This window comes from Camelina sativa, chromosome 1, assembly GCF_000633955.1.
Source record: "Camelina sativa cultivar DH55 chromosome 1, Cs, whole genome shotgun sequence".
In the NCBI taxonomy this organism is placed as follows: Eukaryota; Viridiplantae; Streptophyta; class Magnoliopsida; order Brassicales; family Brassicaceae; genus Camelina; species Camelina sativa.
This window is the reverse complement of record NC_025685.1, coordinates 4,935,533-4,958,679: the sequence shown is the minus strand read 5'-3', so window position 1 is coordinate 4,958,679 and position 23,147 is coordinate 4,935,533. Positions and strand designations below refer to the sequence as shown.

At 37.7% G+C, this 23,147-nt stretch overlaps 7 protein-coding genes across 10 annotated transcripts; 5 read left to right on the top strand and 2 right to left on the bottom strand.

Annotated features, from left to right (window-relative positions):
- LOC104704460 (nucleolar GTP-binding protein 1-like) lies at positions 50 to 1,757 on the top strand. The gene is made up of 2 exons (XM_010420547.1): positions 50 to 1,630; positions 1,713 to 1,757. Exons 1-2 carry the CDS (start codon positions 50 to 52, stop codon positions 1,755 to 1,757), a joined length of 1,626 nt encoding a protein of 541 aa, XP_010418849.1.
- Positions 2,245 to 4,674, top strand: LOC104776219 (zinc finger CCCH domain-containing protein 36). The gene is made up of 3 exons (XM_010500250.1): positions 2,245 to 2,510; positions 3,147 to 3,210; positions 3,767 to 4,674. Exons 1-3 carry the CDS (start codon positions 2,432 to 2,434, stop codon positions 4,359 to 4,361), a joined length of 738 nt encoding a protein of 245 aa, XP_010498552.1. The 5' UTR covers positions 2,245 to 2,431; the 3' UTR covers positions 4,362 to 4,674.
- On the top strand, positions 6,341 to 9,778 carry LOC104776214 (omega-6 fatty acid desaturase, endoplasmic reticulum). Of its 3 annotated transcripts, XR_002037729.1 has the most exons (3): positions 6,341 to 6,606; positions 7,916 to 9,149; positions 9,573 to 9,778. XR_002037729.1 is itself a non-coding variant. In XM_010500237.2 (2 exons), exon 2 carries the CDS (start codon positions 7,920 to 7,922, stop codon positions 9,072 to 9,074), a length of 1,155 nt encoding a protein of 384 aa, XP_010498539.1. In that variant the 5' UTR covers positions 6,341 to 6,606; positions 7,916 to 7,919; the 3' UTR covers positions 9,075 to 9,339. The 3 variants fall into 3 exon arrangements, 2 of the variants coding, with proteins under 2 accessions (XP_010498539.1, NP_001291954.1); XM_010500237.2 differs by lacking the exon at positions 9,573 to 9,778 and having other exon boundaries at positions 7,916 to 9,339; NM_001305025.1 differs by lacking the exons at positions 6,341 to 6,606; positions 9,573 to 9,778 and having other exon boundaries at positions 7,920 to 9,074.
- Positions 9,897 to 12,055, bottom strand: LOC104776203 (actin-11). 2 transcript variants are annotated; one of them, XM_010500223.2, is made up of 5 exons: positions 11,923 to 12,055; positions 11,585 to 11,654; positions 11,057 to 11,450; positions 10,321 to 10,934; positions 9,897 to 10,209 (listed from the first exon to the last, which is right to left on the bottom strand). In XM_010500223.2, exons 2-5 carry the CDS (start codon positions 11,642 to 11,644, stop codon positions 10,144 to 10,146), a joined length of 1,134 nt encoding a protein of 377 aa, XP_010498525.1. In that variant the 5' UTR covers positions 11,645 to 11,654; positions 11,923 to 12,055; the 3' UTR covers positions 9,897 to 10,143. The 2 variants fall into 2 exon arrangements, with proteins under 2 accessions (XP_010498525.1, XP_019101306.1); XM_019245761.1 differs by lacking the exon at positions 11,923 to 12,055 and adding an exon at positions 11,787 to 11,876.
- On the top strand, positions 13,033 to 16,349 carry LOC104776195 (metal tolerance protein C2-like). The gene is made up of 10 exons (XM_010500214.2): positions 13,033 to 13,521; positions 13,947 to 14,055; positions 14,318 to 14,357; positions 14,652 to 14,728; positions 14,862 to 14,950; positions 15,274 to 15,343; positions 15,470 to 15,508; positions 15,608 to 15,758; positions 15,831 to 15,920; positions 16,015 to 16,349. The coding sequence occupies exons 1-10, from the start codon at positions 13,107 to 13,109 to the stop codon at positions 16,114 to 16,116; spliced, it is 1,182 nt and encodes a 393-aa protein (XP_010498516.1). The 5' UTR covers positions 13,033 to 13,106; the 3' UTR covers positions 16,117 to 16,349.
- Positions 17,088 to 18,438, top strand: LOC104776185 (tetraspanin-6). The gene is made up of 3 exons (XM_010500204.2): positions 17,088 to 17,679; positions 17,797 to 18,113; positions 18,252 to 18,438. The coding sequence occupies exons 1-3, from the start codon at positions 17,188 to 17,190 to the stop codon at positions 18,289 to 18,291; spliced, it is 849 nt and encodes a 282-aa protein (XP_010498506.1). The 5' UTR covers positions 17,088 to 17,187; the 3' UTR covers positions 18,292 to 18,438.
- On the bottom strand, positions 18,725 to 22,995 carry LOC104776175 (GTPase Der). Its single transcript, XM_010500191.2, has 12 exons — positions 22,583 to 22,995; positions 22,395 to 22,453; positions 22,086 to 22,175; positions 21,700 to 21,993; positions 21,279 to 21,418; positions 20,941 to 21,028; positions 20,414 to 20,602; positions 19,946 to 20,107; positions 19,499 to 19,692; positions 19,258 to 19,408; positions 18,978 to 19,146; positions 18,725 to 18,899 (listed from the first exon to the last, which is right to left on the bottom strand). Exons 1-12 carry the CDS (start codon positions 22,950 to 22,952, stop codon positions 18,835 to 18,837), a joined length of 1,971 nt encoding a protein of 656 aa, XP_010498493.1. The 5' UTR covers positions 22,953 to 22,995; the 3' UTR covers positions 18,725 to 18,834.

The following is a 23,147-nucleotide window of genomic DNA, read 5'->3' as shown; positions in this document are numbered from 1 at the left end:
ACCAAAAGCTTCTTCTTATTAGATGTATTCTTCCTCTATGTAAAAAACGATGGTGCAGTATGATGATTTCAAGAACATTAAGGTTGTCCCCATCGGAAACGAGTTCGTTGATGTCACCTTGCTCCATGTTCATCGTCAGACTCCAAAAGTTCTCCTTAAGGATTTCAACATCAACCATCACCGTCAATTCTACACACGCAAGGTTAAGAAGACAGAGCTCACTTTTTGTCAAAAGCTCTCCACCATCATAGACGAGTTTCCTAGCTTCGATGAGATCAACCCTTTCTACATCGACCTTCTTCGCTCCAGTTTTGATAGAGATGAGTACGAGTTGTCTCTAGGTCAAGTGAATACTGCTAAACACATGATTACCAATATCTCTATTGATTACGTTACGCAACTCGAGTTTGTTGAATCTTTGAAGCAGTGCAAAGCACTTAAAGCGAGTGCTGTTGGACAAATGTTTGATGTAATCAACGAAATCACTCCTGCTTTGGCTTATCTAGAGCAGATCAGACAACGCATGGCACGGCTTCCTTCCGTTGACTTAAGCACTCCAACTCTCGTGGTTTGTGGGTACCCCGACAATGTGGACAAGGCTTGCTTTATGAACGGAGTCAACATCAACACCGGAGCTAGTGATCATGATTACACCACCACAAAGTCAGTGAATGTTGTTGTTGGCCATACTGAATACAAGGATTTGATGTACCAAGTGATTGATGCACCTGGAGTTTTGAATACGCCTACATTCGGAGACTCTACTGTTATCGCCACATTGGCTCGTCATCTTTCATCTGCTCTTGTTTTGTTCTTTATGGATGTTTCAGGTTCATGTGGTTACAGCATTCCACACCAGGCTGCTCTTTTACATAGCTTAAAGTCTCTGTTTCTGAATAAACCATTGGTAGCTGTCTGCGATGAGACTGATTTGATGCAAGTATCTGAACAAGATTTGGAACTGATTGAAGAGATTACTAGTGGAATGGGAGATTATGAAGAAGAAGAAGTGGGTTTGAAGATTAGTAATCTGACGACGGAAGAGGGTGTGATGTTTGTGAAGAATGCTGCGTGCGAGATGCTATTAGATGGAAAAGAAAGTTTGAGTCGCACAGCTCAGGACAACGCTGAGGGTTTGAGGAACAAATACATATTGGCTAGTCAAGAAAGGAAAGACGACATAATTCCCCAACCTCAAACTGATCTTGATGATGGTCATAATGTTTCTGATGACTTGTTGGTTGATTCAGATTGGTCGTCTAAGCTTGCGGAGTTAGAATCTGAAGAAGGAATCAAGAATGCTCATGACGATGAAAAAGATGATTTTGAGAAGGCGAAGGAACATGTTAGTGAAGAGCACAAAGACAAATACATCTTGGCTGGTCAAGAAAGCAAAGACGACATAATTCCTCAACCTCAAACTGATCTTGATGATGGTCGTAATGTTTCTGACTTGTTGGTTGATCCAGACGTTTCGTCTAGGCTTGCGGAGTTGGAACCTGAGGAAGGAATCAAGAAGGCTCATGAGGATGAAAAAGATGATTTTGTGATGGCAAAGGAACATTTTAGGGAAGAGCACAAGGACGTCCAACTTGTTGCCTATGGCAATGGCAAGATTCAACCCTTATGGGTATTAGTAGTAGTTGTTTTTGCCTTTGGCAAGATTCAACCATTACGGGTATTAGTAGCCTTACTTTTTTTGGTTCTTGTAGGGAATACTTATGGAGTCATCATTCAAGAATGTCTCTCAGCTTTAAGCTTTTGAATTTTTCCTATTGGACATTGTATTTTTTTTTGTTTCTTCCATTACTTGCGGGTTAAAAAAGAAAACCAATCAAACGATTAATCAAGTGCTTCCACAAATCCCAAATGTTTCATAAAGATCATTTTATCCTATGATTGATGATATTTGAAATTGTATGGTGCTTTCTAAACTGAAAATTTGTGGCAGGCAATTTCATTATACACTTGTCGAATGTGTCTTGTGGGCCTCCTTAGAATGTAAGAAGGATTATATAAGCCGAGTTTACTGGGCTGGTCGATACAAGGTTCATTTTGTTGATCAAATAAGGAAAACATGACGTCATGATACGCGGCTCACGTTAAAAGCTAATTAATACTCCGGTTTAATTTTGGGACATTTCGGTATATTTTACTTTTATGCATTGGACCACTCCGGTTTAGTGTTCCAATAAAAAAAACCGGGAAGAGTTATTTAGAAAAGGAAAAAGAAAAAAGAAAAGAAGTAAAAATCTCATATTTTCCTCTTCTCTCGACGACAACTACCTTAGGGTTAGGTTTATTTTTCTCGCTTATTCTCTCTTACTCTCTTTTTTTCCCTAATCCGATTTCGATTTGTCTTCTCCGATTCGCTCTCTCTAGACTTTAGGATTATCGATTTCTGCTTTTAGACTCGGATCTGTACTTAGACATGGATGTTCGTAAGAGAGGACGGCCTGAAGCTGGCTCATTCAACTCCAATGGCGGCGGATTCAAGAAGTCTAAGCAAGGTTAGTTCTTTCACTTTTTTCTTACTTCCTTTTACTCTTCAGCTACTTGAATTCTCTGTTCAGTTTTATACTGAATCTTTTTAGTTCTTATTGGTCTTGATAGAGGTTCAAATTCGAGATCTTTAGTTCTAGATAAAAAGTAGGGTTTTTTTTTTTATACCTAGTTATGAGATTTACTAGGAGGCAAATTTTGTTCGTGCTTTTTCTGGTGATTTCGTGTTCTGCTTGATCACTTATCTGGTTAATTAACGAGATTACTGCGAAAAGTTCTGGCCTTTTTTTATATATCTAAAGTAAATCTGAATCTTATCATGTATTCAATTCAGTGATGATGTGTATCAGCTTTTATTACTAAAAGTCACTGTTTCCTGAATTTTTATTTTCTTTTAGTTTAATCCCTCTTCATATAACCCATGTCAAAGACTTGGGTTTGCTTGTTTGAATAAACCTTTTTCCTATGTCAAGTGTTCTTGTGCCCAGTTGGTTAGTTAATCATGAAAACATTCTAAAAATTATACATCTTTTGATTTGAGGCCTTAGTTTTCATATAGATGAATGTTATATTGGATTCTAAAGCTATACATTGAACTTCAGATAAGTTTTTAACTAAAGGAAAACACTTAATGTTTGGAACAGAGATGGAATCATATTCATCAACTGGTTTAGGAAGCAAATCGAAGCCATGCACAAAATTTTTCAGGTTATAATCCTTTTTACTTAATGAATCAATCTTCGAATTGTTATCTACCTGCAAGTCTGATCCCGAAATTAGTAAGTAATACTGTATGCTAATGAATTGGTTAGTTGTTATACAGGTACGTAAACAAGTTAAAAACAAGTTACTATATGAAAATGTCATGGCTACTACAAACAGATAAGCGTATCTGGATTATATAATTTGATTAACATTTAGCTCAACTGGTGATAAGATAAAAAAATCAACCAATACTTGTCTCTTGTTTGAGCTTTGACAATTGTTGAGAAAGGTGTTATGTTCTTATGTTTGGTGGTAGGGTATTAGTAATTTTGAGTTTATAAATATAGTTATTTATGGTCAGGTAAGGTTCTTGCATGACTGTTGAACATGTCTATCATCGTTAAGCAAAGCTGGAATGATATTTTTAATCTTTCATAGCAATGAACATTGCTGTTAATATATCGATCGAGATTCCATTTCTTCTGTGTCTCAATGGTTTGTTCTTGTTCTATTGTATTCACATTGGTTAAATCTCTGATGTATTATACTTCTATTGCAGCACTTCTGGCTGTCCTTTTGGAGAGAATTGCCATTTCTTGCATTATGTTCCCGGAGGATACAATGCTGTATCGCAGTTGACAAATATGGGACCACCCATGCCTCAAGCTCCCAGAAACATGGGTAGTGGAGGGCGATTCTCAGGGAGAGGAGATTCTGGGCCTGGCCATGTCTCTAGCTTTGGTGCCTCAGCAACAGCCAAAATCAGTGTTGATGCCTCTTTAGCCGGTGCAATCATTGGAAAAGGTGGAGTCAGTTCAAAGCAGATATGTCGTCAGACGGGGGCAAAGTTATCAATTCAAGATCATGAGAGAGATCCGAACCTGAAGAACATTGAGCTTGAAGGATCATTTGAGCAGATAAACGAAGCGAGTGCAATGGTAAGAGAGTTGATTGGGAGGCTTAATTCAGCAGCTAAGAAACCACCTGGTGGTGGAGGTGGCGGTGGCGGCATGGGTTCAGAAGGGAAACCACATCCAGGGAGCAACTACAAGACAAAGATCTGTGAGAGATTCTCTAAAGGAAGCTGTACATTTGGTGATAGATGTCACTTTGCTCATGGTGAAGCAGAACTACGCAGGTCAGGGATCGCCTAGGGTGTTGCTTGCGTTAGAGAATGTGGTGGCAAAACAAGTCTCTTCTTTTCGTGGTGGTGATATCTGATATCATTCACCTACTCTGTTTTTGTTGGTTATGAGAATACAATGTTAGTTTGATGATCATTGTAAGTTTTTTTTTTTATCTTTCCATTTGGTGTTTTTTTAGAGATTAGGTTTGTTGGTTAAAATGATCTGAGTTTGAATTGAGATGGGGGAGGGATGGAGAGCCTGATTGACAAGACTTAGAAACAGTGATTAGGATTGTACGACGCCTTATATTCATATTCTTGTTTTCTCTGTTATGTCTTCATATGTGTGAGTCACTTATTTATATTTCATATGGTTTTCTGAATATGTTGAGTCTTTGCTAATTCAAACAGTTTCGTAATATGAATTGAAAACCATTTGAACGTCAATCAGTAATAAACATTTGTAAGCACAAAAATCTGGTTAAATATGAAAAATAACATTGGTAAGAATATAATTTTTGTTCTTTAAGTGATCTTAATACAAACTAGGTCGAGTAACAGAACAAAATAACACGGCACATGCGACAATGTGTAATTGAACTTGTTGGTTAATATTAAGTTGTTGTTGAGCCAAAAAAAAAATAATAATAACACGGCACATGCTGTTTTTTTTTTTGTTTTGTCAACAGCACAAGTACACATGTATTCTTTTAAGTGCTTCTTGTTTAAGATGGTCTTAAAAATCCGTCACTGATAGAAACAGTACAGTTGAAGAAAGAAAACAAAATAATGGTTGGTGATTAGACTTAAAAAATATGTTGAAATTAAGGAGTGTCGTTATAAGCGGTAATGCTTAGAAAAAAAAAAAGCAAATGACTTATTTAATCAAAATACACGTTACTATTTTAATTGCATAACTTGTCATCGCCTACTAGTTTTTTTCGTCCGCCACCTAATTTGATTATTATATAGGCCTAATTAGTTAATAATAGTACTATAAAAAAGAGGGTACAACTGAAAGCATTAAAAAGAAGAGAAAAAAATCCGCACGAATCTACAAAAAGAGTACATCACGTTTGGGTATCCACGTGACCACCAGTCCACCACAAAGCGATGTCTGTAGATATTTTATGTTTTTTGTTTTGTTTTTTAATGTTAATATATAAAAAATTCACATGACAGAAGAAGCCAAACGTAAAAACTCTCTTTCTCCACTTGTAGCCCTTTTCCCGCCACCATTATTAGCTTACGACTTGTAATAAGTCGCCAAGGACGTTTCCTCATTTTTAAGACACCAAATTAATATACCACCATATAATTTATTTTATATATTAATATATATAATCGACATTAAAATATAGACGAATTTTCACAACCCCAAGAAAAAGAAAAAAAAAAGATTCTTTACCAAATTAAATTGTCTGCAATAGCAAAAAAGTAAAAATAAAGAAAGAAACAAAACTAAAAATAGAGAAACATAAATAAATATGAAAATGGTCCATCCAATTGGTGGTAGTTTATAGAGTAGTAAATAGGTTAAGTTAAAAATGGTGAAAGATTTGGCATGTCTATTGAGTTGGCACTACGATGTGTTGCCATCAAATACGATTCATTCCTTTTTATATGATTCTCTATTTAACAGTAAAAACATCTTCAAGACTTCAACAACAACAAAAAAAAATAGTTATATGGTATTCAACATAAATTTCAGAAATTAGTTAAAGTTTCAATACATTTTTAATAGTTATAAATTTATACGTGGAGCGACAAACTAATTTATAAAGTATTTTAGAACGTGATATTTTAAAAAGTTAATTTTACTGTATCTTGTTTTGCATTATGTATATAAATATGGTTTAAGTTTGCTGTAAAAAGCAGATATTATTGTTTTGAATATAGAGAAAATAAAAGATGAGAGGAAAGAAAAGAGGGGGTGGGGGGCCCAGTATGTACAAATGTAGAGAGAGAGAGAGAGAGAGAGAGAAAGGTGTCAGTGTCATTCATCACATATCTCTCTAACCTTCGACCCAAAGGCCTTTCCCATTTAAAGCCCCTTGTCTCTCCCCATTCGCATCTGACCTGAAAGAGAGAGAGAGAGAGAAGGAGCCACCACATACACCAATTCCTTCAACAACAAAAAAAAAAGAGAGAGAGAGAGAGAGAGAGGTTCTTTCTGCGGAGGAGCTTCTTCCTCGTAGGGGGTTTCTTCTTCTTCATCGTTTTTAACGAACCATCGTTAAGTCAAATCTCCCCCCCCCCTACGTCAGCTCCAGGTCCGTCCTTCTCATTTCCGATTTCGATTCATTTACGTCTCGTCTGGTCTGTTCTGTGTTTTTTTTTTCTTTTTCTTTCTCCCGCACTATCTCATTTCCGATGTTTTTTTAAATAAAAACCGATTTCATTATATAGATCTGGCTTATATGTCTTGCATTCAACCTTAGATCTGGTCTCGATGCTCTGTTTTTTTCTTTAGTTGAGAAATCTGATGTTGTTACAATGAGTTCTTATTCATATAATGATTACTAGTGCCTTGGGTCATCCATGAAAACGATATGTTAATGCTATGATTTTTTTATTTGTTTTCTTTGTCAAAAATGAAGTGCTGCTTTGACCCATTCTTCTTTAGATATTTTTATTTTATTTTTGTTGGGTTGGTAGAATAGTGAGAATCACCATAAAATTCTCTTATCAGTTTCACGTCCCTGGTTTTTTTTATTTTTTATTTATTTAAAGATCTGTAATATATTCAGTTTTCCCTAATTTTGTTTGTGTAAAATTTGCTTTGAATTGCCGTGTTGAATCTCTTATGGATTTGACCTATGCCTACCGGGTCTTAAGATTGATGATAAAACTTTTTAAATAGACAAAAAAAAAAGTTTCACTGATTGATTCTCATAAACTTTACAATGAAGTTGGAATTAGGGTAATTCAGGATCAGATGCGTAGTAGATTCAGATGCAAAATAATGAGTTGCATGACTTGTTAATATTATAGATCCATAAAGACATATTTAAATATCTGACATATGATGTCGGCAAAATTCGGTGGTATATAGTATACATCACTTAGAAACTGTTTCCTTTGGACTTGTTTGCCAACTTGGTTGTATTCAGGAGGATTTGTGATTTTGATTGATCCATTTACTTTCTCTATTGTTTTTTCTTTTTCTTTTGGGGTCTACTTGGTGGTATTCATAAGAGAACTTTTGTTTTTGATTGAATTTAATTACAAGAAACTGATGATGATAACCACAATAAAGAGATTGTGACCTGTCGTATTGAAATCTTATTAGTAGTAGCAGTCGTGTTCTCAACGTCAATGGGTTTCCTTTCTTTGGTTTCTTACTTTACGCCGCTTCTCTGCTCTTTTTGTTCGTTTTGGTCCACGCACTTTCCTTTTTTGTGGCAATCCCTTTCACAACCTCATCTCTGAATAATAATAATTATTACTAGTTTGTTGATTTGATCATTACCACCTCGTTTTCTAGTGCATGCAAAATTTGTCAATTAGTGTGATAAACAAACAATTCCTTTCTTGAGTTTCAGCTTTTTGATTTTTCTTTGCTCTATGTTTCTTTTGCAGAATCATGGGTGCAGGTGGAAGAATGCCAGTTCCTTCTTCTTCTTCCAAGAAATCTGAAACCGATGCCATAAAGCGTGTGCCCTGCGAGAAACCACCGTTCACGCTGGGAGATCTGAAGAAAGCAATCCCACCGCAGTGTTTCAAACGCTCTATCCCTCGCTCTTTCTCCTACCTTATCACTGACATCATTATTGCCTCCTGCTTCTACTACGTCGCCACCAATTACTTTTCTCTCCTCCCTCAGCCTCTCTCTTACTTGGCTTGGCCCCTCTATTGGGCTTGTCAAGGCTGTGTCCTAACCGGTGTCTGGGTCATAGCCCACGAATGCGGTCACCACGCATTCAGCGACTACCAGTGGCTCGATGACACAGTCGGTCTTATCTTCCATTCCTTCCTTCTCGTCCCTTACTTCTCCTGGAAGTACAGTCATCGCCGTCACCATTCCAACACAGGATCCCTCGAAAGAGATGAAGTATTTGTCCCAAAGCAGAAGTCCGCTATCAAGTGGTATGGCAAATACCTCAACAACCCTGCTGGACGCATCATGATGTTGACCGTCCAGTTTGTCCTCGGGTGGCCCTTGTACTTGGCCTTTAACGTCTCCGGCAGACCATACGACGGGTTCGCTTGCCATTTCTTCCCCAACGCTCCCATCTACAACGACCGTGAACGCCTCCAGATATATCTCTCTGATGCCGGTATTCTAGCAGTCTGTTTTGGGCTTTACCGTTACGCCGCTGCACAAGGATTGGCCTCGATGATCTGCCTCTACGGAGTACCACTTCTGATAGTGAACGCGTTCCTCGTCTTGATCACTTACTTGCAGCACACTCATCCTGCGTTGCCTCACTACGATTCATCCGAGTGGGATTGGCTTAGGGGAGCTTTGGCTACCGTAGACAGAGACTATGGAATCTTGAATAAGGTGTTCCACAACATCACGGACACACATGTGGCTCATCATCTGTTCTCGACAATGCCGCATTATAATGCGATGGAAGCTACAAAGGCGATAAAGCCAATACTCGGTGACTATTACCAGTTCGACGGAACACCATGGTATGTGGCCATGTATAGGGAGGCAAAGGAGTGTATCTATGTAGAACCGGACAGGGAAGGTGACAAGAAAGGTGTGTACTGGTACAACAATAAGTTATGAGGATGATGGTGAAAGAACACTGAAGAAATTGTCGATCTTTCTCTAGTCTGGTTCTCTTTTGTTTAAGAAGTTATGTTTTATTTCAATAATTCCAGTGTCCATTTTGTTGTGTTATGACATTTTGGCAAATTATGTGATGTGGGAAGTTAGTGTTCAAATGTTTTGTGTCTGTATTGTTCTTCTCATCGCTGTTTTGTTGGGATCGTAGAAATGTGACCTTCGGACAGTAAAACTCTTGTACTAAAACTATCTTCCTTTCGGTATCTTCAAAAGTGTTAACTTAACTATGATGAACGTAGTGAATCCTGACTTAAATAATCGACTTTTGTTTAAGACCTATCAACTATAAGAGTAAGAGGGTTACTGGTTACACGAATGTTTCTTTATCAAAATATTTCTTTATCAAAATAAACATAACATTTGCTCTCTCTAAATTAGGTTTGTTACTTACATCACATAGTCTGGGGGGGTTCGATGTTTTTTGTCTGTTTGTTTGATGCATGGTGGTCGGTGTAGCTGTCATGTCCAAGTTCAATCTTCAGTTTAGTACTTTTTTTTCCATTGTTTTATGACTAGCACTGAATTCCGTTGTACTCTGTCTGTGATACTGAAGCCAAGCGTGACAAATGTTGACCATGCTATGTCGATGTATTAAAGGGGTTTGAGTTAATAGTGCTGTTTTGGCTGGCAGGTCACAATCACAATTCTTTCACACTCCAATCATGTGGTTAGGCTTTTGAATCCTCTTTTTAGAATTAGCTTTTGGTAAAGAACTGAGACCTCTGGCCTTGATATATGATTTATATATGAAACCCCTTTAACTAAAATTATATAGTACGCCAAATCCATTACCTCTGGTTTCATCTTTGCATAAAAGTAAACGAAAGAGTTATTAAAAAAAAAACAATTTTTTACCATTACAGAAACACCAAAAGAGAAGGACAACAGGAAAGAAATGTGGTGAAGAAACATAGAAAACAAAAGAATGTTCTGTAACCAAGTCGATCGATGAACAAAAGGCTTTACCAATACGGAAACAATCTTTCATCCCTTCGATTTGAGCATAAACTTAGAAGCATTTCCTGTGGACTATGGATGGCCCTGACTCATCATACTCACCCTTTGATATCCACATCTGTAGAGGAACAACATTGTGTATGATTAACAAATTGCAAATGGGTAACAAAGTAAGTAAAAAAGCACAAAACTCATAAAGAGTAACGAAAAAACCGAACAACGATTTTACCTGTTGGAAGGTACTGAGGGAAGCTAGAATGGAGCCTCCAATCCAGACACTGTACTTCCTCTCTGGTGGTGCAACCACCTTAATCTTCATGCTGCTTGGAGCCAATGCAGTGATCTCTTTGCTCATCCTATCAGCAATTCCAGGGAACATGGTGGTTCCACCACTGAGCACAATGTTTCCATACAGATCTTTCCTGATATCAACATCACACTTCATGATGGAATTGTAAGTGGTCTCGTGAATACCAGCAGCTTCCATTCCCACCAAAGATGGTTGGAAAAGAACCTCAGGGCAGCGGAATCTCTCTCCTCCAATTGTGATGACCTGTCCATCAGGCAACTCATAACTCTTCTCAACGGATGAGCTTGTGTTTGCCGTCTCCATCTCTTGTTCGTAGTCAAGAGCTATGTAAGCGAGTTTCTCTTTCACGTCCCTTACTATTTCACGCTCTGCTGAGGTAGTGAATGAGTAACCTCGCTCGGTTAAGATCTTCATGAGGTAATCAGTGAGGTCACGGCCTGCAAGGTCCAGACGCAGAATGGCGTGTGGAAGAGCATATCCTTCATAAATTGGAACAGTGTGACTCACACCATCTCCAGAGTCCAACACAATACCTGGAAACATACAAGACAAGTAAACATATGATACGATCAAGAAATGGTATTATTTCTCAAAATGTCCAATGCATAGTATAGTGATTAAAACAATGGTGTTAATTAATTGAAGATCTTCTTACCAGTAGTACGACCACTAGCGTAGAGGGAGAGAACAGCTTGGATAGCGACATACATAGCGGGTGTGTTGAAGGTTTCAAACATAATCTGAGTCATTTTCTCACGATTAGCCTTGGGGTTGAGAGGAGCCTCTGTGAGAAGAACAGGGTGCTCTTCTGGTGCAACACGGAGCTCATTGTAGAAAGTGTGATGCCAAATCTTCTCCATGTCGTCCCAGTTGCTAACAATACCATGCTCAATAGGATATTTCAACGTCAAAATACCTCTCTTTGACTGAGCCTCGTCACCAACGTAAGCATCTTTTTGTCCCATACCAACCATCACACCAGTGTGGCGAGGACGACCAACAATACTGGGGAATACAGCTCTTGGTGCATCATCTCCAGCAAATCCAGCCTAAGGAATTGGAACCCAACATATATATATTCATTCATAAAGCTCTCTAATTATAAACAAGAGACCGCAGCATTGTATAAAAAAGATTTCAGATTTATATCGTAACAAAGTTTTTTTGTAGGTATGCTAAATACCTTAACCATTCCGGTTCCATTGTCACAGACAAGAGGCTGAATGTCTTCACCATCTGCCATTTTCTATTTCCTGTAGTCGATAATATTAGCATCATAATTGAACGTCAAATGAGGCCTTTATTTTGCAACTTGGCAACAAACAGAGGAATCTAAAGATCTCAAAAAAAAAAAAAGGGTTGCAATAAACGTAAGGGATACATACTAATGAAGTGTTACAATAATAAAGAAAAGCTCCATAAACGTAAGGAACATATACTAATGAACGGGGTTAATATGAGAATGAAATGATGAAACCTAGGACGTTAAAATCGATGATGAACATTATGGGAATGTTGTACCTTGGTTTGAGGGATCTCTGAGAGGAAAGCTGGAGGAAGGGTGTGTCGTGTGTGTTGTTTTGTTTGAGAGAGAGAGAGAGAAACCAAAAAAAAACAAAAGAGAAACGGAGCGAATGAAGGGGAAAATTGTGAGCCTGAGAATTGAAGTTTAAAAAAGGAAGAAAGGCCACTCCCCATAATATGATGGAGAAAGATCTCAGCCGTTGATTTTTTCTTAATCTATCTTTGAACGAAGGAGGACCCCACGACCAGTCACGTTGTTAGTGGAAACAGCTGTCTTGTCTTTCAAAAAAGTGTAGTAACTGACATAATTTAATTAATTTATTTCGATATTTGGTAACGTAACCGTAATCTCTCTTTATAGAGAGACTCTGTAAAGTATTTAATGGGCTGGAAAATGTTCCTTAAGGGGACATCTACCTAAAACAACCCCATATTAATGGGCTGGAATTTGTTTGTTTACATTTCTTATATATTAACCGACACTCTTTATGTTAACCAAACCTTTCTTTTTTTTTTGTATATCTAGTGGGGAGTAGTGGTAGTTGGACTTGGAGAAAAAAAAAAACGGATTAGTTGGACAAAAAAGGAAAACGTGTACTCGTTTTACTCTAGATTCGACTCCTTTTTGTCGTATGCTGGCTGAATAATAGAGACGGAGATTGTATCGTCCGGTCATTTCATTACAAAGCACAATATGAAGTAACCATGTCCCCTGAGTTATATATATCATATGCAAGGGCCGAGGTGAAATATTCGCTGAGCTAAAGTAGGCCGACTTATTTATGGGATTGTCAGACGGTTTGAAGTCACCTTTTGTAAGGCCTAGGCCACCTCTACCATTAATCTGACCGTTAAAATCGGCTATAATTGATCCTGATCACTGTTAATATGAATCGATAACTATGGTAGTTTAAATATATTCATAAACCCAAAAAAAAACCCAAATCAAGTCCATAAGGATTAAGGCGTGTTTAGTGGTCAAGCTTCTCGACTTTTTGGACGATTTTGGGCTTTAAAAGTCAATATGGGCTTTGGAATAGTAGCCCATTGACTTTACTGTGTAAGCAAGCAGGGTTTTTGTGCAGTTTGACTGTTGATTTTTAGTATTTTGCCAAAGTTGGAACTCACTCTCAACTGGGGAATTATAAAACCTTTCAAGATCAAACGAAGAAAAAAAAAAAATGGAGAGATCCGTTTCCTTTAATCCTCGATGCGATAACGAGCTCCCGAATGATCGGGGCAGTGATGTCGGATACACTACAAATGATCGGAGGCTTGCTTATTCTCGCTCGTTTCAGCAATCACACGGTCCACGAACTCCCGCGTTCACTGAGGCGGCTAAGCCTTTTCTTGATAGGACCGTCTCGAGCATCGATATGCCGCCGGTGATTTACTCCGTCGACGGCAACGATGTGTTTTTCGGGGAAGGGAAAGAAGTAGAATTCGGAAAAGGGTCTGTTTTGGATATGGTTTGGGAGATTTTTGGGGTACTGAGAAGTGGGAATCGGCAGATGAAGAGGCTGTTTCTGTTGATTGCGCTTAATGTGTTGTATTCTACAACTGAGCTCTCTATTGGTCTCTTCACTGGGCGTGTAGGTACGATATGGTTCCACTTCTTGGTCAAGTTCTTGATATTTCTTGTTGAGGGAGAGAGACTTGGATGTGTTGAAGATGAATTATAACAGCTAAAGCAGCAAAATTTAGGCTCAAGTATTTAGTTGATATAGACTAAACTATGGAAGTAAATCTCTGGGATAGTAGAGTCTGTTGAGGCCTTCATTATGAAGCTTTAAGATCTGGTTTCTGTTGCATTGAGTCATACTAGAAAGGGTTTTCACAAGTATCAACCAATCTTCTGTTTCTGCTGTCGCAGTTTGTTTAATGACTTTTTGCTCAGTGCAATAATTGGTGCTTGTCAGAATTGTTTTGTTTAGTTCTCTGCTCCGTTGTCATTTTTCTGTATTTACTAACTGTGCTGATTTTGTTTTTTTTCTTTTTTTTTTTTTTATGGACTCTTACAGGTTTGGTCTCCGATGCATTCCATTTGACATTTGGTTGTGGGCTCTTGACATTTTCTTTATTTGCAATAGCAACTTCACGGAAGAAGCCTGATCATGCTTACTCATACGGGTGAGATAAAAGTGAATTGATTGGCTCAGTTGGTGAATCCAGTTTCTGGAGATATTGGTTGGAAATTGGAATGCATGTTTTGTGGTAGTTACCATCTAGCTGCTTAATTTTTGAAAAAATAATGATCTTCTTTCGTTGGATCTAGACTAGTATTAGATGGGGTTACTAAGGTTCTGTTCATTCGAAAGTCCATCCTTTGTTGTTTTGGTAGGAGATTGTAATGGCTTGATGCTGAATTGCGCATCCTTGTCTTTTTTTCCAGGTACAAAAGACTTGAAGTTTTATCTGCTTTCACTAATGCTGTAAGTATGTTCTCAACTTGTTTTAGATGTCTTTCCCAGCTTTAATTTGAAGTTGCGAAGGCTTTTGTGCCATGTAATAAAATAGGTGTTAAGAGCTTAACTCAGTGTTTCCCGTCTTTCCTATACTGTTGCTTATAGAATAGAGTAATTTTTTAGGTCGTTGTTAGAAATTTTTGGACTTCCATACATTATGAAGACCTTTCTTTTTGTTTTTCCTTCATTATGTCATTCTCTGTAGCTTCCTTTTTTGGTTAACACTTTGATATGTTTAATATTTGACATATGTGTAGACAGCTGTTTCTTATGTTCATGTCGTTCTCCCTAGCTGTGGAAGCTCTTCATGCATTTATACAAGATGAATCAGAGCACAAGTAAGTCGCCTTTTTTGCAAAGACATGCTTAAGAGTTTCTAGATATATATATCTGGCACTTACCAAGTTTACATCTACTGTTCCCTCTTGCTCCTTTATATTAGTGTGAATTTTTAATATTTCTTTTATGTAGGCATTATTTGATTGTATCAGCGGTAACAAATCTGCTGGTGAACCTACTAGGTGTTTGGTTCTTTCGGAATTATGCTCGTGTCAATATTGGTATGTATTCACTGCATATACATGCGCAAGTTCTGGTTAGACGTGTAAGATTTGATGTTCATAATCTGCTTTATTTGATATATAGCATTTTTTGGCGGCTTTGGTATATTTCATTTGTCAGTTTTACTGTAAAGCCAAAGACGTAAGGGTGTTTGGTTAAGATAGAATTACTACGGGGATTAGTTGAAATAGGAAGACAGCTTCAACTACCATTATCTGGCCAAGACAGTTCGTTACTTCTTGAAATTATCTGTCCCGTCTTTACATTTATAAACCATAATTTTTTTCTTGAATTTTGTTCTTACATTCATAATATGCTGCAGTCTACAGAAAAGCAGAAGATATGAATTACCACTCCGTTTGCTTGCACGTCATATCAGATTCCATCCGCAGGTGTTAAATCTCTCTGCTTTTCTCTATCTCAAACAGAGCAGTAGAGAGCTAGATTGAAAGAATACTTCTTTTTTTATGGAACTTATATCAGCAAACATGAAGTTTTTGTTGCTGCTTTCTTTTCAGTGCAGGTTTGATACTGGCATCTTGGCTCCTCTCTCTCGGGTAATTCTCGCTTTCTTTGAAGAAGCTGAGTGAACAAACGTGTTGTGTTGCTTGACCTCTTACAGTTTCCTTTTGGTCCTCGTGTCTTGGATTTTTCAGGGTTGAAAATGCAGAGGTGCTATGTTTAGGATTAGTATCGGTTACAGTGTTTATGCTTGTTATGCCACTCTTCAAAGCCACTGGTGGTATCTTGCTTCAGATGGCACCCCCAAACATTCCTTCTTCGGCATTAAGCAAATGCTTGCGACAGGTTTGCTCTTTTCCATATATTGTTTCCCGTACGTGTCAAACCGGGCTTCTCTTCAACTATCTTTCTGTACAGATTACTTCTCGAGAAGATGTCACAGAGGTTTTACAGGCACGTTTCTGGGAGGTTGTGCCTGGTCACACTGTTGGCTCACTCAGACTTCAGGTACTCACTCTTTCCTTGTTTTCATATCAGTTAAAACATGAGATCACAATAGGAATAGAAATGAATCGGTTTGTTGTTTTGGCATCGGCGTTAGGTGAAGAGTGGCATAGATGAAAGGCCATTACTGCAATATGTGTATGATGTTTACCATGATTTGGGTGTACAAGACTTGACCTTGCAAACTGATTACATTTGAGCTGAACCTGCTTCTTCTTTGTTTTTAAATACTGATCTGAGGATTTCGGATGTATACTAGAGATTATGTTTCTATAGGAGAATATTTCTTGGTTTCAAGTTGTAACTTTGTCGTTGCAATTTTATTTTATATGGTTTCCATTTGTGTCTTTTGAACCACACATGGATCACAATCCTTGTATCTTTCAAGTTTGTTGATATTTTTGCTAATTGCAAATCAAGTTTGTTGATATTTTGGCTAATTGCAAATTAAATTATTTTTTAGAAGTCAAATGCCATTTGGAAAATGTGAAAGTTAAGTCCAAAAGATACATAAACTATGAGCTGAGACAAGATTTTAGAATTCCTTCTTGTTTATATAAGAACAAATGGAAGTGGGGAATCAAAGATTACATTATGCTATATCTAAAAAACCTAATATTCCAAGAAATGGGCCAGTAAAAGCATCTTTAAAAGATAAATTCATCGATTACGAAATCATCGCCCGTCCATGTCTATATTATTCTTTACTTACTCCTATGCTTCAGTTTTTAGCATAGCACATTTATTCTATTCCACTTGTGATCCATTATATAAAACCATGATTGCAGTTTTTTTGACTATAAGCTAGAAAATTATGTATATATTATGGGGTGTAACTTTTAAAGTACTGTACATATTTTAATACAGGCACTACTTGATTTCTCTTGGTTGTGGTCTGCTCTGTACCAACTCCAACGACAAAGATGTATAAAATAGACTAATAAACAAGAAACAATTGTCCAAAAGGACACTTTTATTTGAAAATATATACGGTTTTAATGTTATTGTTTAATTGACTCAAATCAAGAGAGGACCAAAGTATATGAGCATGAATCATCAAACCATTAACTCTAAACCTTTTCCCTTAAAAAAATTCCCAATTGATAAGAGAGAATCAAAAGCACAAAAAGTAGAGTTAACCAATATAATAACTAAAAAGATTGTAAGATAAAGCTGATGAAATTCACATTGCAAGAAGAGACTCTGCTTACAAAAGAAAGAGAGATAAAGAGAAGGCAGAGTGTTAAGTCTCTGATTTCTTCTTGAAAACATGTACAGATTCAGCAACACGGTGATTGGGGTCTTAAACCTTCTCACCTTACTAGCCTCGATTCCGATCATAGGAACCGCTCTATATAAGGCAAGAAGCAGTACGACTTGCGAAAACTTCCTCCAGACACCGCTACTCGTAATAGGATTCATCATACTCTTGGTATCACTTGCTGGTTTCATAGGAGCCTGTTTTAACGTGGCATGGGCTCTTTGGGTGTATTTAGTGGTCATGATCTTCCTCATCGCGGCTCTAATGGGTCTAACGTTGTTTGGTCTGGTGGTGACGAGCCAAGGAGGTGGAAGGGAAGTTCCAGGGAGGGTTTATAAAGAGTATAGGCTTGGAGACTATCATCCATGGTTGAGAGAGAGAGTTAGAGATCCTGAGTATTGGAACTCCATTAGAAGCTGTATCTTGAGTTCCAAGACTTGTCTTAAGATTGAATCTTGGACCACTCTTGATTATTTCCAAAGAGATATGACTTCTGTTCAGGTTAAACTAATAAGACTATGATTTTATTTGTCTCTGTTTCCAAGTGTGTTTATATGATTTTCAAATAGTTATTATATAACGTATCAAAGCCGTGACTAATAAAAAGTTACAATGCAGTCGGGATGTTGTAAGCCACCAACGGCGTGCACGTACGAAGCTGGAGTGATTGATGGAGGGGAAGACTGCTACAGATGGAACAATGGAGTGGGGATGTTATGTTACGAGTGTGATGCTTGCAAGGCTGGTGTGCTCGAGGAGATCCGTCTCGACTGGAAAAAGTTGTCTGTTGTCAATATCCTAGTCCTCGTCCTTCTCATCGCGGTCTACGCCGCTGGTTGCTGCGCCTTCCACAACACTCGCCACGCGGCTCATCCTTACCATCCCTCCGATGATAACCGCATGACCAAAGTCCGTCCTCGTTGGGACTATTACTGGTAAGAGACCTTGTCTCTCTATCTCTTACCAACTATAGTATAGTAAACGATTTGTTACAAAATTATACTATATGAGCTGAATTGAGATCTTCGTAAGTTTTTTGACGAAAGCATTTTCGTACTTTTTTTTTTAATCAGGTGGAGATGGTGGCACGAAAAGAAAGAGCAGCTTTATTGAAAGGCTCATCGTCTTTTGTTTATTTAATTTGTTTCTTCAACATTTGATTTTCAGCAAACTGAGCTTAAGAAAACACTAAAGATTTAATGTTGATGTAGTTCTGTTTCTACAAATCATCAAGAGATTAGTAACTAGTAAGATTGGATACGAGTGCATTATATATATGCATATATATCTTTGGTCGTATCACTTGTGAAATAATACTCTATAGGAAATCAATTAGTGTTTACTGAAAGTCTTTGTATTTCTCTGCCTCTTTACAATCGAGATTACAAGGTATCTAAAGACACATTAGTTACAAAGTAAGTTCGATCTTCCTAAGATAGAGGAGAGTCAGTATCCGAAATATCTGAGCCGTATTTGACCAGGTTTTTGAATACCGAATATTTCATATTCGATCACTATTCCTGCAATTTTACTTCAAACAAACAGATTAGGTTGCAATGGAGACTATGATTGAATATATAACTTTTTAATAGTTTTGAATATATATTTTGATAGTAATTATTTTTCAATACAACAACAAAGTTACATATTCCGTTATTATGTTCTTCTGGTAGCAAGATTTCTGTGACGAGTAAGACCTGCAATTCTCATTGTTCCTCCACCTGCAGAATTTCCCAAAGTTATACAAATACTGTCACTATTTTAAAAAAGAATTACAACTTCATGAGTAAAACTCGTACCTCCTCCATTTTTATCAGATCTTTTACGGCTGCGCCAAAGAAGCCTAATTGGAGTCCCAGCAAAGCCTGCATCAGTGCGTAGCTGTTTCTCCATATACCTTCTGTACGTATCCGAAAAAAGCTTTGCGTCGTTTACAAAGAAAACAAACGTCGGTGGCCTTATTGCTGCCTGCATTATGCAACCACTTTATATACATACATACAAACAAACCTGAAAAGCCTCTAAAGCCTTTTTCTTTACTGTTAATAGAAAACATTGGGAGATGTATGTTTCTATTACCTGGGTGCAATAGTAAACGCGGCCTCGCTTGCCTCCACGGGTTCTTGGAGGGGATTTAAATGCAACTGCTTCTCTTATCACTTGGTTCAATATGGCCGTACTAAGTCTTCTTGATCTCTCCTTTTGAACCGTCGCAGCAGCAACCACAATACTACATTTTAATCATAAAATATCCAACATACTTAGTAAAACCGGAGTGTAAGATTGAAAACAGTTTCTGAATTATTTAAAGGAGACTCACTTGTCAACACTATGGCCGGTTATTGCGGTTGAATAAACAATGGGTGCCCATTTGAGGGAACGGAGCTTCTCTCGAACATCGTCCTCGTAATGTGCAGCAGTCTCTTGGTTTTTGTTCGGTATTGTATCCCATTTGTTTACAACAACCAGACATCCTTTTCCTTCTCTTTCTATTCTTTCTGCAATCTTCAGATCCTGTGTTCACAATAATATAACCATTAAGAAACGAGTAGAAGATAAATTTCATATGAATAAGTTATCATTTGTCCTTGGTTGCAATAGTAAGGTACTTTGGTGTCATCAAATCTTTGACATTCTAAAACTATGTCAGTAAAATTGTTGTTGGACAGGGAAATCATTGTATGGTTCAGCCCTGTCTATACCAAAACCGCATGCTATACAATTGCTGATGACAAACATTCATCACTGTCAGTTATTAGTGAGATACCTGCTCTGTTATGCATGCCATGGCTTCAATGACAAGGGCAACAACATCAGAACGACGAATTGCTCGAAATGCACGATTCACTGACATGGCCTCTGTAGTGCTGCCTGATGAAGCCACAGATGACTTCTTCCTGATACCAGCTGTATCTATAAGCCGAAACTTCTGCAACACAGTTCATAATCAAATTTAAGGGTTATATTCAGCGAATGCATCTTTGGTTTTTCTCGTTTTTCATTCTCACTGCTCATAATCAAAGTTCAACAGATACCAACTCGACAATGCTAGTCCTCGATGATACCTAACCAAATTTACTTCAATTCTAAGAGTTAACGCATAAAGTAGATGCCAATTAGCATATAATAAAAAGGCAGACGCTTCAACCAAATTTCAAACATCAAACAAGCCTTTGGACCATTCACCAAAAGAAAACAAAGCCACAAAAAACACAACAGACAAAATTGAACCAACCTCCCCATCTGGTCCGGTAAATTCTGCATCTATAGCATCACGGGTAGTGCCACTAACAGGGCTAACAATTGTTCTATCCTCTCGGACAAGTGCATTTAAAATGCTACTTTTGCCAACATTTGGCCGACCAATAATTGCAATGGCAGGAATGTAGTTTTCTTCTTCTTCCTCTTCAATGTTCTCCATGATCTAGAAAAATCATTGAATCATATGGGTGCAAAAAATGTTAGAAAAGGTTTGGATAAACTGATGCCAACTGAACATACTAGTCAGTTGTCAATGCTACCCAAATATTTGAAGGAGATGTACTTGTCAACGCTATGGCCAGTTATCGCAGTTGAATAAACAATGGGTGCCAATTGAACATACTCAAAAATGCATAAAGGTCTTTGATGAAGCGGATGAAAGAGTAGAATGTGATACAGAATATGTCCATATAAAGTCCAGAGATATCATAATCAAATATTGCAATATTTCATATTCCTGAACAAACGTTTTTCTGAAAGAAAGAAAAGGCCATTACAAACCTCGAGTTTATTTAGCCCAGAAATAACAAGATCAAGCAGCTCTCCTGTTCCAGTTCCCGACAACGCAGAAATAGGGATAGGTGTGAACCTGGAAATTCCACAATGAATCAATGCCACATAATTTGTAAATGAAAACACAAAAAAGTGCACAGAACCAAAGGAACTAAAATGTTTAGCAAAGCATTTTATCTCCAGCTAAACCACAGCTACCAACCTTCTCCAGCAAAATCTCATAAATTAGGTTGGATAAACCACTTACTGGCACTTAAAATAAAGGTGGACCCTAAAAAATAGACGCTATAATGGGAGAAAGTCTTTCAGGATGAAAGTCAATTTACCCTAGAGTCCAAAATTCAGAAGCCTGCATGAGTCCTTTACGTGGTGATTCACATTTGTTCACCGCGAGAATGATATACTTATGTGAGTAGTACTTCCGCAACCAGTCTGCAATTTCCACATCAGCACTTGATGGCCCTGCCTGCGTATCGAGCACCAAAATCATTGCCATATATCAATAACATGGCATGATGACCAGGAAACACATAATTGGGCTTAACAGTAAAAGACTTCACAAAATCAACTTGATATATTCTAGATATATAAGTCACAACTTTCTTGATATTTGGTGATATCTTCCACTAAACATGAAATTCTATATAAATTATTTTTTGTTGCTGCACTTTGTTTTCTGGCAGAAAAGCCTAACAGGGAGAAAGGCAAAGACAGAAAAGGTAAGGAGATAGAAGATAAGCACAGAACCTGGCCATCAACAACGAAAATAATAACAGCAGATTCATCCACAGCCGCTGTAGCTTGTTTCTCGATCATGGAAGGCATCCTTGCAATAGCTGCTTCCCTAGAGCTTAATGGAATACCTTCCATGCCAATGGTGGTTGAAACATTCAGCTCTTCCATGACACCAGATGGTGACTTTGAAACAGTCATAACTCCTCCTGTATCTACCACCACAAATTCTTGATCACCCCAATACGATCTACCGTACAGTCGATCCCTAGTAACTCCAGGTTCATCCACTACAATAGCTCTATTCTCCTGTAATGCAATGTAAAGACAAGTTTACAAAAATGATAAGGGGGAAAGGAAAAAAATCAAACTGAAAAATTAAATGTCAGCAAAGCTTATACCCCAACAAGGCGGTTGAACAATGCAGATTTGCCGACATTAGGTCTTCCAACAATGGCAACTCTTTGAAGAAGATGTTCAGGTATCTGCGTCTGGTATTGTATTTGATAGTAGTGTCAGTAACTCAAGACATGAAAGTTTCAAAATGATTCTCTTTTTCTACATAAATTTTGAGGCAGCAAGGAAAGTATACAGCTTAACAGGTCGTCGTTAAGATATCAAAGTGAAATACAAAACTCAGAAGGAGGAGCCTTCAAAGAATAAAACAACAAATATTAAAAAAAAAAAAAAAAAAAAGGAGATTGACTAACATTTTTCGCTTGCCTTTTCCCCTTTCTACGAGTTTCCTTGCCCTCAATGAGCTCATCCTCTGGACATATCAAACTATGATCATCATTCATAGACCATAGTCATTCGGAACACACATACAAAAGTAGACACTGACACGAACAAAATGCAAAAACACACACAACAACAAAAAAAAAAGTGAAAGGATTACCGAGTTTTAGTTCACGAGACAAAGTAGTAGCGTAGTCTCTAACGATATCTCTAGCTTCTTTTTCAAGAACGGAGAAATCGATGGAGTCGTCTTCAATGTCAGAATCATCAGCGTAGTTGTCTTCAGCAAATTGATCGAATTCCTCGAACTCTAGCTCTTCCTCACCAGAGGAACCATCCAGAGTTGCAGAAACAGGGTAAGGGAAGCGGGAATGAGAGTGTTGGTGAGAGTAAGAGAGAACGGAGGGAGTTAAAAAGGATGAGATACTCGAAGAAGAAGAAGAAGAAGAAGCTAAAGGAGAATAAATCCTAGAAATTGAAGGAATGGTGAAGAAGCCTCTTGTTGTCAACGAATCAAGTAGACTCGCCATTTTTGGCAGAGCAGAACAGAGAAAGGAGAAGAAATTGGCAAGAGGTTTTTATCACTTATCTTTCTGGGGTTTTTGATGAATCCGGAACCGGTTCAATTACCAATACTCGGATCTCTCTCTGATGGTAATAACCGGACTGGATACGAATAATTTGAACCGGTTCAATTTAATAGCCGGTTATATCAAAAGTAGTCT

Excerpts from the sequence above, each read along its gene's own strand:
- LOC104776214 (XM_010500237.2), top strand. The coding sequence starts at position 7,920 with ATGGGTGCAGGTGGAAGAATGCCAGTTCCTTCTTCTTCTTCCAAGAAA.
- LOC104776203 (XM_010500223.2), bottom strand. The coding sequence starts at position 11,644 with ATGGCAGATGGTGAAGACATTCAGCCTCTTGTCTGTGACAATGGAACC. Across the intron at positions 10,935-11,056 it reads CGCTAGTGGTCGTACTACTG|GTATTGTGTTGGACTCTGGA; the intron begins GTAAGAAGATCT and ends GTATGTTTCCAG. Across the intron at positions 10,210-10,320 it reads CCCTCAGTACCTTCCAACAG|ATGTGGATATCAAAGGGTGA; the intron begins GTAAAATCGTTG and ends GTTCCTCTACAG.
- LOC104776185 (XM_010500204.2), top strand. The coding sequence starts at position 17,188 with ATGTACAGATTCAGCAACACGGTGATTGGGGTCTTAAACCTTCTCACC. Across the intron at positions 17,680-17,796 it reads GAGATATGACTTCTGTTCAG|TCGGGATGTTGTAAGCCACC; the intron begins GTTAAACTAATA and ends GTTACAATGCAG. Across the intron at positions 18,114-18,251 it reads CCTCGTTGGGACTATTACTG|GTGGAGATGGTGGCACGAAA; the intron begins GTAAGAGACCTT and ends TTTTTTAATCAG.
- LOC104776219 (XM_010500250.1), top strand. The coding sequence starts at position 2,432 with ATGGATGTTCGTAAGAGAGGACGGCCTGAAGCTGGCTCATTCAACTCC. Across the intron at positions 2,511-3,146 it reads ATTCAAGAAGTCTAAGCAAG|AGATGGAATCATATTCATCA; the intron begins GTTAGTTCTTTC and ends TGTTTGGAACAG. Across the intron at positions 3,211-3,766 it reads CCATGCACAAAATTTTTCAG|CACTTCTGGCTGTCCTTTTG; the intron begins GTTATAATCCTT and ends CTTCTATTGCAG.
- LOC104704460 (XM_010420547.1), top strand. The coding sequence starts at position 50 with ATGGTGCAGTATGATGATTTCAAGAACATTAAGGTTGTCCCCATCGGA. Across the intron at positions 1,631-1,712 it reads GCAAGATTCAACCCTTATGG|GGAATACTTATGGAGTCATC; the intron begins GTATTAGTAGTA and ends TGGTTCTTGTAG.
- LOC104776195 (XM_010500214.2), top strand. The coding sequence starts at position 13,107 with ATGGAGAGATCCGTTTCCTTTAATCCTCGATGCGATAACGAGCTCCCG. Across the intron at positions 14,358-14,651 it reads TATCTGCTTTCACTAATGCT|CTGTTTCTTATGTTCATGTC; the intron begins GTAAGTATGTTC and ends ATGTGTAGACAG. Across the intron at positions 15,509-15,607 it reads TCTTGGCTCCTCTCTCTCGG|GGTTGAAAATGCAGAGGTGC; the intron begins GTAATTCTCGCT and ends TGGATTTTTCAG.
- LOC104776175 (XM_010500191.2), bottom strand. The coding sequence starts at position 22,952 with ATGGCGAGTCTACTTGATTCGTTGACAACAAGAGGCTTCTTCACCATT. Across the intron at positions 22,176-22,394 it reads GGAAAAGGCAAGCGAAAAAT|ACGCAGATACCTGAACATCT; the intron begins GTTAGTCAATCT and ends ATACAATACCAG. Across the intron at positions 21,994-22,085 it reads TGTTCAACCGCCTTGTTGGG|GAGAATAGAGCTATTGTAGT; the intron begins GTATAAGCTTTG and ends ATTGCATTACAG.